The sequence below is a fragment of the Callospermophilus lateralis genome, chromosome 8 (assembly GCF_048772815.1).
Source record: "Callospermophilus lateralis isolate mCalLat2 chromosome 8, mCalLat2.hap1, whole genome shotgun sequence".
Lineage (NCBI taxonomy): Eukaryota > Metazoa > Chordata > Mammalia > Rodentia > Sciuridae > Callospermophilus > Callospermophilus lateralis.
In genome coordinates, this window is record NC_135312.1 from 27,837,588 (window position 1) to 27,852,120 (window position 14,533).

Genomic DNA, 14,533 nt, shown 5'->3' on the forward strand with positions numbered 1-14,533 from the left:
TATTGCCAGTTCTGGAATCATATTTTGTTGTGTCAAAGCTGAAAAGGATTTGGGCTTCATTAGTGTGTTGAATTTGCAAAAGCGAGCTGAAGAGTTGGGTTGTGTGAACTAGCTGTATCCCCGTGATTAATCTAATCTGTACACAACAGCAAGGGGTTTGGGAACGCCCCTCCTTTGGTCACCTAGTAACTTTTCACTAATCAACAACAAGCTGAATAAGCTATTAGGTTGCAGGAAAGGGCCTGGCTAGCTGACTTGGATCTTCTCCTAGATTTTAGAAGAAATAACCATCACCAGGTTTGAATTAGCTAAACCTTTAGGCTTTGCTGGCAGGAAAGAGGCATATTATTTTTGGAGCATAAAATGGATACAGAAGACTTGGGCTCAGGTAAACTAGGCCAAATATTGAAGCAGATTTGGAGACAAAACCAAATGCTAAAACAGGCACTCCTGGGTGATGACCTTTGTGAGGGGCCTGGGGCGGCCACCTGGATGGCCACAGTGGTCTTTCTGGGTCAGGAACTCAGTGGGGCTCTTCACCAACTGTTGGAGCACACTGTAGGGACCCTGTGTTCCACCTGCCAGCAGCTGTATGTGCTGCTTGACAAGGAGAACACATGTATCTGGAGGCAAGGTAAGTATCTTTTTGATTTATTCCTTTCTCTAAGAAATATTGATAGGACACTATTTAAGAGATGCTACAAGCAGACTAACAAGCCTATGGTAGGGTCTCTGTTTATAAGGGACTGGCAATAGAATAGGGACAGTATGGTAAGACAAATGCACAATAATGCAAGGAAGTGGCAAGTTGGTCCCACTGGAGATAGAAGACTGAAGTCTTATCTCTTTGGAATCAGACCAGATCCTATTTTTAGGTGATGAATTTAGAATTTTTCGAGAAAAAAAAAAAAAACCCAAAAACCAAAACGTGATATTTGAAATGAAACTTCAGTAATGAAACTTCAGTAATGAATTGGATTTATGTAGTTAGAACCTTGAGAATCTTGAGGTATTATTAACAGGATACAAGGCTTAGAGGCCTAGTTTGGGGCAGAGAAAAGTAGTTTTTCTATATTGGAATATAACATTCTATTTCTAGAGACATTTGAGCCAGGATCACTAATTACAAAAGCATTTGGAGGACTGGGGTGATGTGGGATAGGAAACTGGATCCCCCCACACCTATGGGGCAAGTTCTTGGGAACGGGCCCAGTTATAGATGCTGAAACATTCAGTGAGGCATGAAAAATGTGGTATCTGATGAATACAATCTTAGACAATAGCAGTTACTCTACCCAAGAGTATAGGTGGCATCCTGAAGTCCAGCTATAAATAATAGTGTCAAGCTACAGGGGCAGTCTCAATCCATCAGGAAAGCAGGGTGAATATTACTAAGAAATTCAGTCTAAAGGATAAATAGTGAGCATCAAAGAAATCTGCCAAAGGCAGCAGGGTCCAGGAGCTGTCAGCTGGAGCTCATGATGAGGTTTCCACTGTCTCTAGAGAATATCAAACATGATCTTAGGTAATGTCAAGACAAATCTTCAGCTACCAGAAAACAGGGAGTCCAAAATAAAGTCAGGGTCTCAGGTAAAATACAAAGAATAGGTTGTCAGAATTGGAGCCCAAAGATAAGCCCAGACTAGTGAAGGGATAATTTGGTGATGATTCTGAAAGCATGGAGCTATGGGCTCTTAAATCACAAATTCCTTAGTTCAGAATCAAATCCTAAAAACCAGTGAGATGCTAAGCCCACTAGAAGTCATCAGGTGACCTTTGTCATTTGCAAGAAGAGGGATGTGCAGATCAGAGACTATTATGAAATGGGAATGGAGTGACGGATGGCATCAAATCAGGTCCTAACGAGGGTTTACACTGACGTAAAGAGGCTGAACTTCATTGAGCAGCCCTTGAGCAGACACCATAGGTTCCTGTAGGCATAATAAGAGCGGCTCTTTGAACGACCAATTTGAAAATTTCTAATGGTCACAAATCCAGTAGGAGAAATGGTATAAAACTAATCCTCTTCTCATGGGAGAAAATAGCTCTTCCCCCAATATATCACCAAAAAAAAAAAAAAAAAAAAAAAAAACACAGTTACAGCATTTCTGCTCTCCAGGCCTCATTTGGAGTGTTTAGTTAATTTTAGGCTCATCATTTTGAATGGGTAATTGTTTAACTGTAGTAACTTCAGAGGCAAAGGAACAAATCTCAAAATCACACCAAAAGAGGAATGATTGAGGGAGTAGCCAACTTCAGTTCTTACCCCAGAGAAGGCGGTCACAGTATTTGTTTTCAAAATTCAAAGCATTTTCTTGATCAAGAGAGATCAAATGTACTTTTTCTATCATGTTTAAAAGTAGCTTGTTTCTAGTTCCTAGAAGTGTTTAAAGTGTCAGTTGTGCAAATCAGCCTTTCTTCAGGAGGTTGGCTTAAGTACCCAGTAAGGGTCTTGGTAGGTTTCTAAGATTTTCTTGCCTTATCTCATTGGAGAAGCATGATTTGGTTTAGTTTCATACTTATTCTTTTGTGTGTGTGTGTGTGTGTGTGTGTGTGTGTGTGTGTGTAGAAATTATTGCTTTCATAGAATGCCTCATGAAAATGAAGGAGCATTTGGGGAATACTGCTCTGCTTCTAAAGAAAGAAGAAAAGGAGATGTGTAATTTATGCAGGATGCATGATGAACATACTCCACAGCGGACAATGACCACCATTCATGACACCAAAGCAACAGACATTGCTGCAAGAGAGGAACTAAATGTCATAGAAACAGCTACTGTTTCTCCCACAAATGAGGAGGAAAGCCATTACACAAATCAGGTTCAGTTAAAAGAAAATAAAACACACATAAATTCTGAATTAGTGGAAAGAGAAAACAATGTGTCATTGAATGGAAATGTTACAGGGCAAGACACGTCACAGAACACCATGTTCCCAGATAATGTAGAAAATGAAGATGATAAACAAATAGGACACGTGACTGCTGAGAACATAAATGGCAACAAGGAGGAGATTCATGACATAATCCAGATAACAAAAAGAGAAATTCAAGGGACCTCAGAAAGCCAAAGAGAAGAGATTACCACATCCTCAACAACACGGGATATCTCCAGTAAACTTGTGAATAATCTTCCCAGTGACTCAGACAGTTTAAAGCAAAAGAGTAGCATAATGGAAAAGGAGTAAGTAAACACAATGAGAGATGTGCCTTTCAATATCTACCTGTTTATGTGTTTTTGTAGTTAGGAAATGTCTTCGCCCATTTGGGTTGCTATAACAAAATACCACCAAGTGGGACCTTTTAAACAACATAGTTCTGGAAGCAGAGAAGAGAGAGAAGGTGTTGGCATGTCAGTGTGTAGAGAAGACTTTCTTGTTCATAGATGGCACCTTCTTGCTGTGTGTGCACATGGAGGAAGGGGTGAAAGTGTTTTTGGGGGGTCTGTTTTATGAGGGCGCTGATCCCATTCATCAGGATTCTACTTTCAGGACCTAAGCACCTTCCAGATGGCCCCACCTCTTAATGCCATTACCTTGGTTGTTAGGATTTCAACATATGAATTTTGAGAGAGCACAATCATCAGGACCATACCCACCTATATGTTATTTATACATGAATACAATTTTACATTTCCATGTCATATCTCTGACACATATTATACATCAGTAATTCAGGTTAAATTCCCCCCTCAGAAATTGGTGTGGCTGCCATTACTTATATTATTTGTTTCTTACAGTTTTAGAAAACATATGTATTAAATGTTTCTTTAAAATAAGAATTAACTAGATGAGAAAGTAATAAAAACAATTGTTCAAATCATTACTTTTTGAATTGTAAGAAAAAAGTAGAAGATTGCAGAATGTTAAAAAAATTAAAAGAACATTTTCTAGCCTCTTATTATTATTTTTTTTTTTTGTGATTTCAAGAAAATCACCATAATTTTTTAACCTGTGTCTTTTGAACTCTGGAAACTCATGGATAAGCCTTGGGTGGTTTTTAAATTTGATTCTGTATGTTCATGCCAATTTTATCTCCTTGGAAAAATTTCACAGTTCTCATGAGACTCTCTAAATGTCCATGATTTAAATAAAGGGGAAAAGATTTATGAATCTGATGTATTTTTATGAATTATATTCCCTTCACAAAATTGCAAGTATCCTTTGTCTAGGTAGAACAAAATATCCACAAACCATAATTTCCCAGATAAACAATACCCCTAGAAGCAATAGGGACTGGGGGGGGGACCACTTGTTTTGGGAATTAGATAGACTTGATTTTTATTTTCTGTTTTATTACACACTATTTCTGTGACCCTGAGCAATTTGCTCCATTCTTGACCTCATTTTTCTTGTTTGTAGAAATAATATATATTTCCTGGGTATATTTGATAAGGTCAGAGGAGAAAATCATGGAAAGGGCCTACCACCATGCCACTCTGTAGGTGTTGATGCCCAGCTAAATGTTAGTGTGCTATTTCATTTCACCCTCAGCTACCCTCGCTTTCCCTGCCTCCTCCTCACTACCTCTCTTCACCTATCCCCTCCACATCACTGTTATCGATTCTCTTTCAGATAAATTTACAGTACCATTTCCAGGATGACATCACTAACAGAGTCGGGGATCTTTGGCAAGTCAATATGCTCACGTTGACCCTAGTTATCTATGAAATGAAGAGGTTCAGTTAGTTTTGCTGTGATGTCCCCACAGTCAGACTCTAATGAAGAGTATAGATGACTCGTTCAATATATGTAAGACTGCTGTGGTTTGTAAGAATTACTGTCCCTGCAAACCAACTGCTACAGTTTTTAGCATGTGGTTACCCATCTCAGTTGAGAAAAACATCAACACTTTATATCCTCACATTCAGAAATGACTCAAAACATCAGCTAGTGAGTCACAGGCCTGAACCACTCCCTCTAACACCTCCTTTAGGTGTTCCCCAGTTAGTGATTTCCTCTTTATGGCATTCAAATCAATTGTGCTTGGCTTGCATGTTTAAGAAGATGACTATTCATTCCAGTCTCCCAGGCTAGGAAGCCATCACACCACATAAAATTACATGTCATAAACAAAACCTTTCTCAGAATCTGCTGTAGTTCCTGTATGGTTACCTTTCCAGAAGAACCCTATCTTCTTCAGAGTAGCTGTCCTGGTGTGTACACAAAGGAGAAACAAGACTGGAATAAACCAACGTGATTATTTTAGTGACTAGAGACTAGATAATATTTTATTAGGGTTAAGGAGAATGGGAAGCCTTTGTAGTTCTCCTCATCCTACTTCATCTGTTGATTGGGAACCATAGCTCTGGAAGAAGAGTGCATTGAAAGAGTATCCAGACACAGAGGTGGATTATTCCTGAAGTCACTGTACCCTCAATTGAACGATGTTCATTTTATGAATTAACTTCATCACTACCACTAGAGAATACTCTAGCAGACCAATGCTCTGTGTAATCTTTTGTTCCTTCTCACTTTATGATTTCAGAATTATAAATATAAATAAATGACCCTCTCTGTAATATGAGCATCTTTTTTAGATTTCTGCATTAAAGTGCCCTTTAAAATTCTATATACCAATAATATCAGTACATATATTGGTATTGATATATACCAATATGTAATATATACTAATAATATTCTATATACCAAACCCAGATAAGATTATTTTGTAACTGTAAAATATTGCTGTGCTATATATAGATCCTTTTATTTCTCTCTACCTTTGCTATGTTTCAATCATTTCCCTAGTACAAAATGACAAATAGAAGAAGAGGAGAAACTCAAGTTGGTAATTTTAATAGAGATCTAATAGTTACTGAGTACCCAGCTTATGCTAATTCATTACTATAAGAAGTGTAGATGTTTTGTCTCATTCAGTCTTCACAAAACATGATTGTGGATGAAGCAAACAGTACTTTGGAATCATTTGAGGAAGTATAAGAGTTGAGTTTGAGTTATTGTGTTAAAGATGGATGGAGCCAATTATTGGTTCTAAAATTTACAACCTGTGAGATTTGTAGCAAGCTAAATTTTCTTTCTTTTCTTCCTTCCTTCTCCCTCTCCCCTTCTTTTCTTCCTTCTTTCCTTTCTTTCTTTCTTTTTGGCCTCCATCTCTATTTTTGTGGTGGTAAGGATGGAACCCAGAGCCTCACATACACGAGGCAAGCACTCTACTGCTGAGCTACATCCCCAGCCCTGTGGTTAGATTTTCTAACCCTGATTCCTTGTCTGTAAAATGGTGATGATAGTAGTCCCCATCTGACACCATAGTTGTGAAGATTAATGAAATTATGTAGACTTAAAACCTGGTCCACAGAAAACATTAAACATTACAACATTAAGTTTTAGCTATTTTAATAATAATTATTGATACAAATAGAAAGTGACTGATCTCAAATTTGAGTTTAAATCTATAAGGCTCTAAAAGTCTTTGGTAATTATAATAGTTAAAATGAGAAAAATATTGTCAAATTAAACTTTTGGAATGATTATTTGAGGATTGTAAACAATCTGTTCCTAATTACTACTGAATTCAATCTCTGAACCATTCTCAATCTTTCTAAAAAAATAGAGTTCACATCACTCTTTGATCTAGTGTGTTTATACAATTATAATACCTTGTACACAAGTACTCCCTTACCTTGTAATGTAGGAAACCATTTAGTAATTAGTTCTTGGTCTATCAAGAAGCATCAGCAATCTTCAAGTTCTTATTATGAAGTAAACAATACTAAGAAATAAATCAATCACATAAATAACAACAGTAGTCATATTAGTAAACAATAATTATGGCTAACATATAGTATAATGCCTTCTTTCAAATTACTTAATATATAATAGGTCACTTAACCCACAGCTTTCCTATAAGGTAGATATCATTTAATACTACTTTATAGTTAAGTAAACTGGCATAGACAGGTAGAGTACCTCTCCCAAGGTCACAGGTTTTATAAGGAGAACTGAGGTTCATACCAAGGCAATATGCTCTAGAGTTTGTGCCCTCTGCAGAAAGCTACAAAGTACATTTAAAAATAATAATAATTGGAAAAATGACATTCTGTTGTTTCTGTAGGTATCTTATGCTGAGCCAGGAGTCTGACCCCCAAGTGTCTTGCTACATTACAGCACCATCACGTGTCCTACAGCAGCTGGAGTGCCGAATAGTTAACAGCATGAGTTGCTTAATAGTGAGTGATAATGAAGAGCTGGTTAGCAATGTCATCTCCATTGAATGCTCAGATAAGGAAGAGAGAATTCCATTTCCAATATGCATTGCAATTCCATTTACTGCACGTTACAGGGGAAATTACAGAGACATCATGGTGAAAGTGTCTGACATAAACCTTCAATCAAGTTACCTAACCCCAAATTCACTAGAAGGAATGAGAGGAAGTTACAAGGTCAGTAAATCCTTGGCTACATTTGCATTTGCTGTAGGGCAGACTAATAGATTGTATTGTAGATATAATGGCTCCATTGATAACAAAGGGTGGATAGGTTTGTGCCAATACATTTATGCTTTTTTGCCATCTATAAAGATCAGAGAGCAGAAATTACTTGCCAATGTCAGGAATTGAGAACTTGGATCTAGGACTCAGCAAGTGTTATTTTTTCACCTGAGAAACAAAAGTGACATCATAGTTTAATTAGCTTCATGCTTTAGCCTAGCTTTAGAATAGCATAGCTAATGTGTTGGACCCTGTCTAAATTTAAGAGTGTTACAATCCCCATGTGTTAATGACTTTATTTTTATCATTCATGAGTTTTAAACTATGCAAAAAAGGAAAAATTGTGTGTGCAGGCTTGTGTGTGCCTCCCTTGACCTAGTAATTAAGTCTATAAATGGAATTCAGCCTGCACATAGAAGATAGTGTGCATGGTGGTCAGTATTGGGGAAATGGGGGAAGATTGGTGGGGTCTGAAATCAGGTTTCTATACTTTCTGGCAGCATGAACTTGTGTAAATTAAAAACTCTTTCTATGACTTAGTTTCTTCATCTGAAAAATGAACACGATAATAGTGTCCACCTGATAAGATTGTAAGTATTAAGTAGACAACACATTTATGAGCCTAAGAGGAAACCTATAAATACATGCTAGTTGTTAATAAATTGTCACTTTTAATTATTGACTCTACTGTAATAAATCTGAAACTCTCTATGATCACAAATTCATACGTTGCAAGGAAAGAATATACACAATTATTAAATTTAGTAATGTAGAATTGATGGGGACTAATATTTGAGGTTCTTTTTAACCTATTAAAATATTTGTCTTTTCCACCTTTACGTAAGTTTTTCTTATGTGATGAGAGCGTGGGGAATACATGTCAAAAATCTTTATAACACATCTCTACATTTTCTGATTTTGAAAATGTAGTTTGGAAAAATACAAACAAGATTATGCAATTGAATAAACAAACAAAGCCTATTCTAATCACCCTTTCCAACTCATTCAACTAATTCATTTTATATTTAGTCTAGCAAGTCATTAAGTATGAAAGTCTGATCCACACTGCCCTTTATTAGACTTTTTAGTCTGGCCAGTTTGCGTGACTGCCACAGTAAAGTAAAATCTGCTCCCAGCATGTGGGCTTTCCACAAAGTGAGTTTGAAATTTGCTCAGTAAATGGATGATCAAAGCAAAAGAAAAAGAGAATCATTGTCTACCATGAAAAATAAAACTGTATACTTTTCCTTTTACAGTATCCTGATGGTAGTTATCCCTAGTTTTAGCTCAAGAAAACTTAAATCCTGGATTCTTTCTAGATTTTTCTGTGGGTCCTATGACATTTAAAAATTCTAATTCCTAAAAACCCTTTTTGTTGTCCAATGTCTGCCAAATGTGTTCTGATTTCCAGGAGACTTTTCTTGCCTGTTTCTCACTATTTTCCCTCTGGCCAGTTGAGAACATTCATGCCTTGAATTTACCCAACAATGAATTCATGCGGTGATATTGTGAAATCTCCTCCTTAGTCAGCTTTCAAATGATAGATTATTTTCCATTGTGATTGTCCTTGAAATGTTTGTGTGTGTGTGCATGATTATCCACTCATGCTAGGGCGGAGTCCGGCTGGTGTTTGGGGAAGCATGAATACACCGAATTACATCTAAGTCTGCCTCCTCGTTTTAAGCTTTGGTGATTACATGAGGAGGTCATTTCGATTTCATTTATGTACTCAGTTCTCTTTTGTGTGATATAAAAAGCTTGAATATGTGCCTGCATATATGATTACACATTTGAATGTCACTACATAAAAAAGAAACGCAAATGTATCCTTCTGCAGTCATCTGCTCCCACTATATGAAGAGAAATAGAGAAAATGACTTAATTTTGGCATCCTAAAAGATTCTGAGCTGTCAGAAGGACGAATTTGCTAACACTACAGGTGTTCCAGCATTTGAATAAACTACCCAAATAATGAAATTCTACTCCTCAGAATTCCCAAAGACAGGGCTAAATGTTCTGAAAAAAAAAAAAAAAAAAAAAGACTAGTATTTAAAATTCATTCTAGCTAAAGGAGTATGGAATTCCAGAAGCAATTAATATTTGTGAGAACACTGAATATGATTGCCTATCATGCATGTATATTTGGGAGGGTCTAATTTTAAAAATACATGAACTTTTCTTTGTTGTGTGTCATGCAATCTGAATTTGGGGAGCTTTTAGTTAGCTGTTCCTACTTTATCTCACAGAAGAACCCATTTTCAGTTAATTGGATCATTCCAGATCCTGGTGATCATATTGACAACATATGGGTTTTCCTGAGAGTTCACAGAGTGTGGACAGCATGTACTTCCCCAGACAGTGCTGTAGCTTGTTTTAATATCTGTAATCCACACAGGGAACCTGCGCGGCCGTGAGAGCTTACAAGTTGGGTATATTTTCAGTTGTGTCTTGTTTAAAGAGAGAGTCCTTTACAGTAACAAAAAAAGGCCTCACTGTGAAGTCAAGCGTGGATTCCCGAATATCCCTGAGTTACCCCCCAGGAGTTTTCAGCTCATCGGTGCTGGTACAATTAAAGGTAAATATGAGAAATCAATTAGCTCCTTCTCCTGGCTCTGCTGGCCCTAAAGATGAACAAGATGCAAATAATATTTCGTGTAACAGTAAATGGGTTTTTCTTTTGTGCTTGTTATGGATTAGCATGCAGTGATATCAGCGAATAGGATGATTTTGAGCATGTTGAGTTTCACTCCCAAACAAATCCATGCTTTGTTTGAAAGGCCTTCCCAGCTGGTATTTTGCACTGTCTTGTTTATTATATTTATCATCAAACACAATGTTGAGTATATATGAAACAATTGATGGCAGATTTGTGGGCATTTATATAACTCAAGATTTGCATCTGAGAGTATGACAAAAATAGCTAATCAATTAAAATATTTATTATTATGACTGTTTGATTTTACTTAATTATGAAACATTAGCCTTTTTTGAATCAGGATTTAACATATGCAAACACCATTTTCAAAGAGTATAATGATATATCAATGTCACTTTTTGAATATTTATTTCTTCAAATAATATTCCCTATTTTTCCAGGCTCAACTCATGTCCATATTTCTCCCAATTATTATCCTAAGTGCTAAGTGAAGCAGAAAGATTGGAGAAAAACATAATATGAATATTTTATTCATATTCTCCATAAATTTTGAAATTTTGGCATTATGTTATCTATTTTTATTATTAACCATTTTTATGTGAGAAGGAAACACTTAAGTAAATATAGTCTTGTTTTTCTAGTTTCTAAAGATCACTTGATTTAACAATAGTTATAATTAGAAATTATATAAAATGTCTCTTTTGTTTTCTAGGTCATTTTGTCGCCTACAATTTAGAGTGCTCCTTAGTTATTTATAACACAGGACAGGGAAGCCAGATTTCAGAAAGACTTTGTAAACAGGGATCCAGAGGCTGTTCTATAATATAAACAGTGTTGTTTCCAGTCCACAGTGGGCACAGTAATGCATGAAGATATGTCCTGTCAAATTTTAAGAAAATGGCTTAGGAATTATATTCTGCAATATTTGCTAATGTTTTATATATTTTGCTTTTAAAATATAGAAATATATACAGTGTTTTTCCTTTGTTTAGATCCAACCAGTGGACCCATCTCTGATTGCATATTTAAAAGCACAGCAAGAAGCTTCCTACTCAGTACTGTCCACAAGTCCTCTGATTCATGTTCAGCACCCATCAACACATCCTTTCCAGAAGCCCGTTACTGTATTACTACCTTGTTTTCCACACCAAGATAAGAAGAATCTTGTGTCGGAAAAAGATCATAAAAGAGCAATTACTGCCACAACAAACAGGATCACACCTCTTTATGTCTACCGGTGAGTAAGACCCCACTGTTGCTCACTGATAAAATGGTAAGCAAAGAAACTTAAATGATTAAAAACTGTAACAAAATGTCTTCTGTTTAGAGATCAGTATTGAAATAACTTTAATTTAGAGATAAAATATTATTGATCTACTAAAGGAAATAAAAAATTTAGTTCTAATGAACCCAAAGTAGGTTATTCAATGATTGATATTTTAAAAAAAAAAGATCAAATGAATGCTTCCTTTCAAAAACTTATGATGAATTACAAAGATGTGGCATACTGTTGTAATTATTGTATTTAAAAAAATCTTCTGTTAGTGTAAGGAAAAAAATAACCTGACTTTTAAAGAGAAAAGTTAAATTTGAATTAATATTTACCCTATAGATAAATCTATCTGTAGGGATATTCTTTCTCCCAGTTTAATTGCTTAAACAAAATCTCCACCAATAAGTCAAATACATGTGTTAAGCTATCACCAAGAAAGAAAATACTAACAACAAATATAATATACTAATTAATAGCAATCTTGATCTTATTTCCTATCTTTTCGTAGAATATTTATGCTTTTGTTTCTAACAGAAAAGGCAGAGAGAGACTTTTCTCTTCTTTAGTTGTGAAGGAAATTTTTTTTTTCTTTTAAAAACTAAAAAATGGCTGCAGAAACTTACTTGAAACAAAAACTACTTTTAATTGGGGGGCTACTATGTGCCAAATTGATTATGTACATTATGTCGTACAATCTTATTTTATTGATGAGAAGACTTAAACTCAATGACATTAAGAACTCATAGAAGTGCCCTAACAAGTGGGTAATCTTGACCTGGACTCACATATCTCCATTTCCAATCATGCCTTTTATGTACCTATCATCCCTTTGGTTTGGGGCTAGCAAGGTTAGAAAGAAAGGGGTAGATTGTTTGTTCTTTGCTAAAATGTGTGCAGTTAGGAAGCAGGCAGCAGTAAAACGTTGGAATGTGGCTGGGGGAAGCAATCAAGAGGACTCTGGTGTGAAGTATCTAGTGATATGTCTTTTGCTACCAAAATTATATAGATTGTGTGTAACCCAAGTGGTGATTTAGTTAGTCCATGTTCCTGCATATCGTGTTAAAGTGAGACTTTTAATCAGAAGAATTTTGGAGATACCAGTTTAAAATATAGCGGTCTTAAAGTTTGAAATTTATTCTCCCCCAACATTAGTGTCTATCCCTATGTTTTTTAAAAAGATAAGAGTTTAAACAACCTTAAAAATGGATTGTAGTTGATTGGTAACCTCTTGCCAGAATCTAGTAAGTGTTTTTACTATTCATAGAGTGTATAGTAAGAATTAATACAAATAACTTGTGATTACCATGTACTTTACATTATAAAACAAAGCAACTCCATTGGCCTGAAAGATAACAGGAAAAACCATATGTGTTTACATTTTCTGATTTATATATATCAAAGTGAACACAAATTTACCTCTATAATCCATAGATACCATCCTTTATTCATTAATTATTCTTTTTAAAGCATTATAGTTATAAGTAGTGCTTGTATTCATTTTGATAAAATCATACATGCTTGGAATTTTATCTTATTCCCCTTTTCCCCCGCCTTTCCATGCCCTCCTCTCTCCTCCTTTCTCCTTCCTCTACCCTACTGGTCTTCTTTTTGCATGTTTATTTATTTTTCATTGATACTTTCTACCTATAGATAAAGGTGAAATTCCCTGTGATATATTTATATTTGTATAGAACATAATTTTATTAAATTCATTCCACTTTTCCTCCCGTTTCTTGTCCCCCTTCCTTCTATTTTCTCAATCTCCTTCTGTTCAACTGATCTTCCCTATATTTTGGTGGTATTCCATCCCTGCCCCACACTTTCTTTACTTGGTTCTCTTTGTTCTGCTCTACCTTCTACATATGAGAGGAAACATTTGGCACTTGATTTTCTGAGTCTGGTTTGTTTCACTTAGCCTGATGTTCTCCAGTTCCATGCATTTACTGGCAAACCTCATAATTACTTTCTTTATTATGGCTAAGTAAAATTCATGTATACTCTGGATATATATATATATATATATATATATATATATATATATATAATAAAACTATTATATATAATATATATGGCTATTATATATTGATATGGCATTATTGTTATTGCAGATTGATTTTGGTACTTTTGGATAAATACAAGGAGTGAGATAAATATGGTGGCTCCATTTTTAGTTTTTTGAGGAATCTCCATACTACTTGCCAGAGTAGTAGTTGTGCTAATTTGCAGTCCCACCAATAATGAATGAGTGTACACTTTCCCCCCAACATCCTCCTCAACATTTAATATATTTGTGTTTTTGATAATTGTCATTCTGACTGGAGCAAAATGAAATCTTAGTGTTGTTTTTATTTTTGTTTCCCGAGTGCTAGATATGTTGAACATTATTTTATACATTTGTTGGCCATTTGTGTTTCTTCTTTTGACAAATGTTAGTTCTTTTGCCCGATTATTCATGTTAACTTTCCTTGAGTTCTTTGTAGATTAATATCCCTTGTCAAAGACTTTTTCCTACTCTGTACACTCTCTCTTGACTCCCTTTGTCATTTTTCTTTCCTGTGATGAAGCTTTTTTAATTTGATGGCATCCCAGCTACTGATTCTTGCTTTTATTTCTTGAGTTTTAGGAGTCTTGTTGAATAAGTCAGTGCCTGCACCTAAATGATGGAATGTTGATTTTGTGTTTCTTTCTAATTGTTCCAAGATTTCTGTCCTAATTCCTAAGTCTTTGATCCATATTGATTTGACTTCTGTGCAGAGAAATAGAAAGCTAGTTTCATTCTTCTACATATTAATATCCAGTTTTTCCAGAATCATTTGTTAAAAAGGCTATCTTTTCTCCAACATGTATTTTTGGCAACTTTGTCATGTATCAGATGGCTGTAAGTATATGGGTTTGTCTTTGTGTTTTCCATTCTGTTCCATGTGTCTTCATGTCTACTTTGATGCCAATACCATGTTATTTTTCTTACTGTAACTCTGTACTGTAATTTGAGATTGGGTATTACGATACTTCCTGTATCAGTATCAGTTTTCTTGCTCAGAATTGTTTTGACTATTCTTCATCTTTTATTCTTCCAAATGAATTTAAGGACTATTTTTTTTTTTAGTTCTATGATGAATGTCATTAGTATTTTGGTATTTTTATGGCGATTGCATT

General features: G+C 35.3%; 1 protein-coding gene across 1 annotated transcript in view; it reads left to right on the forward strand.

The window, feature by feature from the left end:
• The first annotated feature begins 363 nt into the window (after positions 1–363).
• Dthd1 (death domain containing 1) overlaps positions 364–14,533 on the forward strand; it is a 60,674-nt gene continuing 46,504 nt past the window's right edge. The window contains exons 1-5 of the mRNA XM_076865146.2: positions 364–634; positions 2,570–3,182; positions 7,073–7,400; positions 9,844–10,023; positions 11,097–11,341. Of these exons, the coding sequence (XP_076721261.2) occupies positions 364–634; positions 2,570–3,182; positions 7,073–7,400; positions 9,844–10,023; positions 11,097–11,341 (1,637 nt within the window). The remainder of the gene's footprint in view (positions 635–2,569; positions 3,183–7,072; positions 7,401–9,843; positions 10,024–11,096; positions 11,342–14,533) is intronic.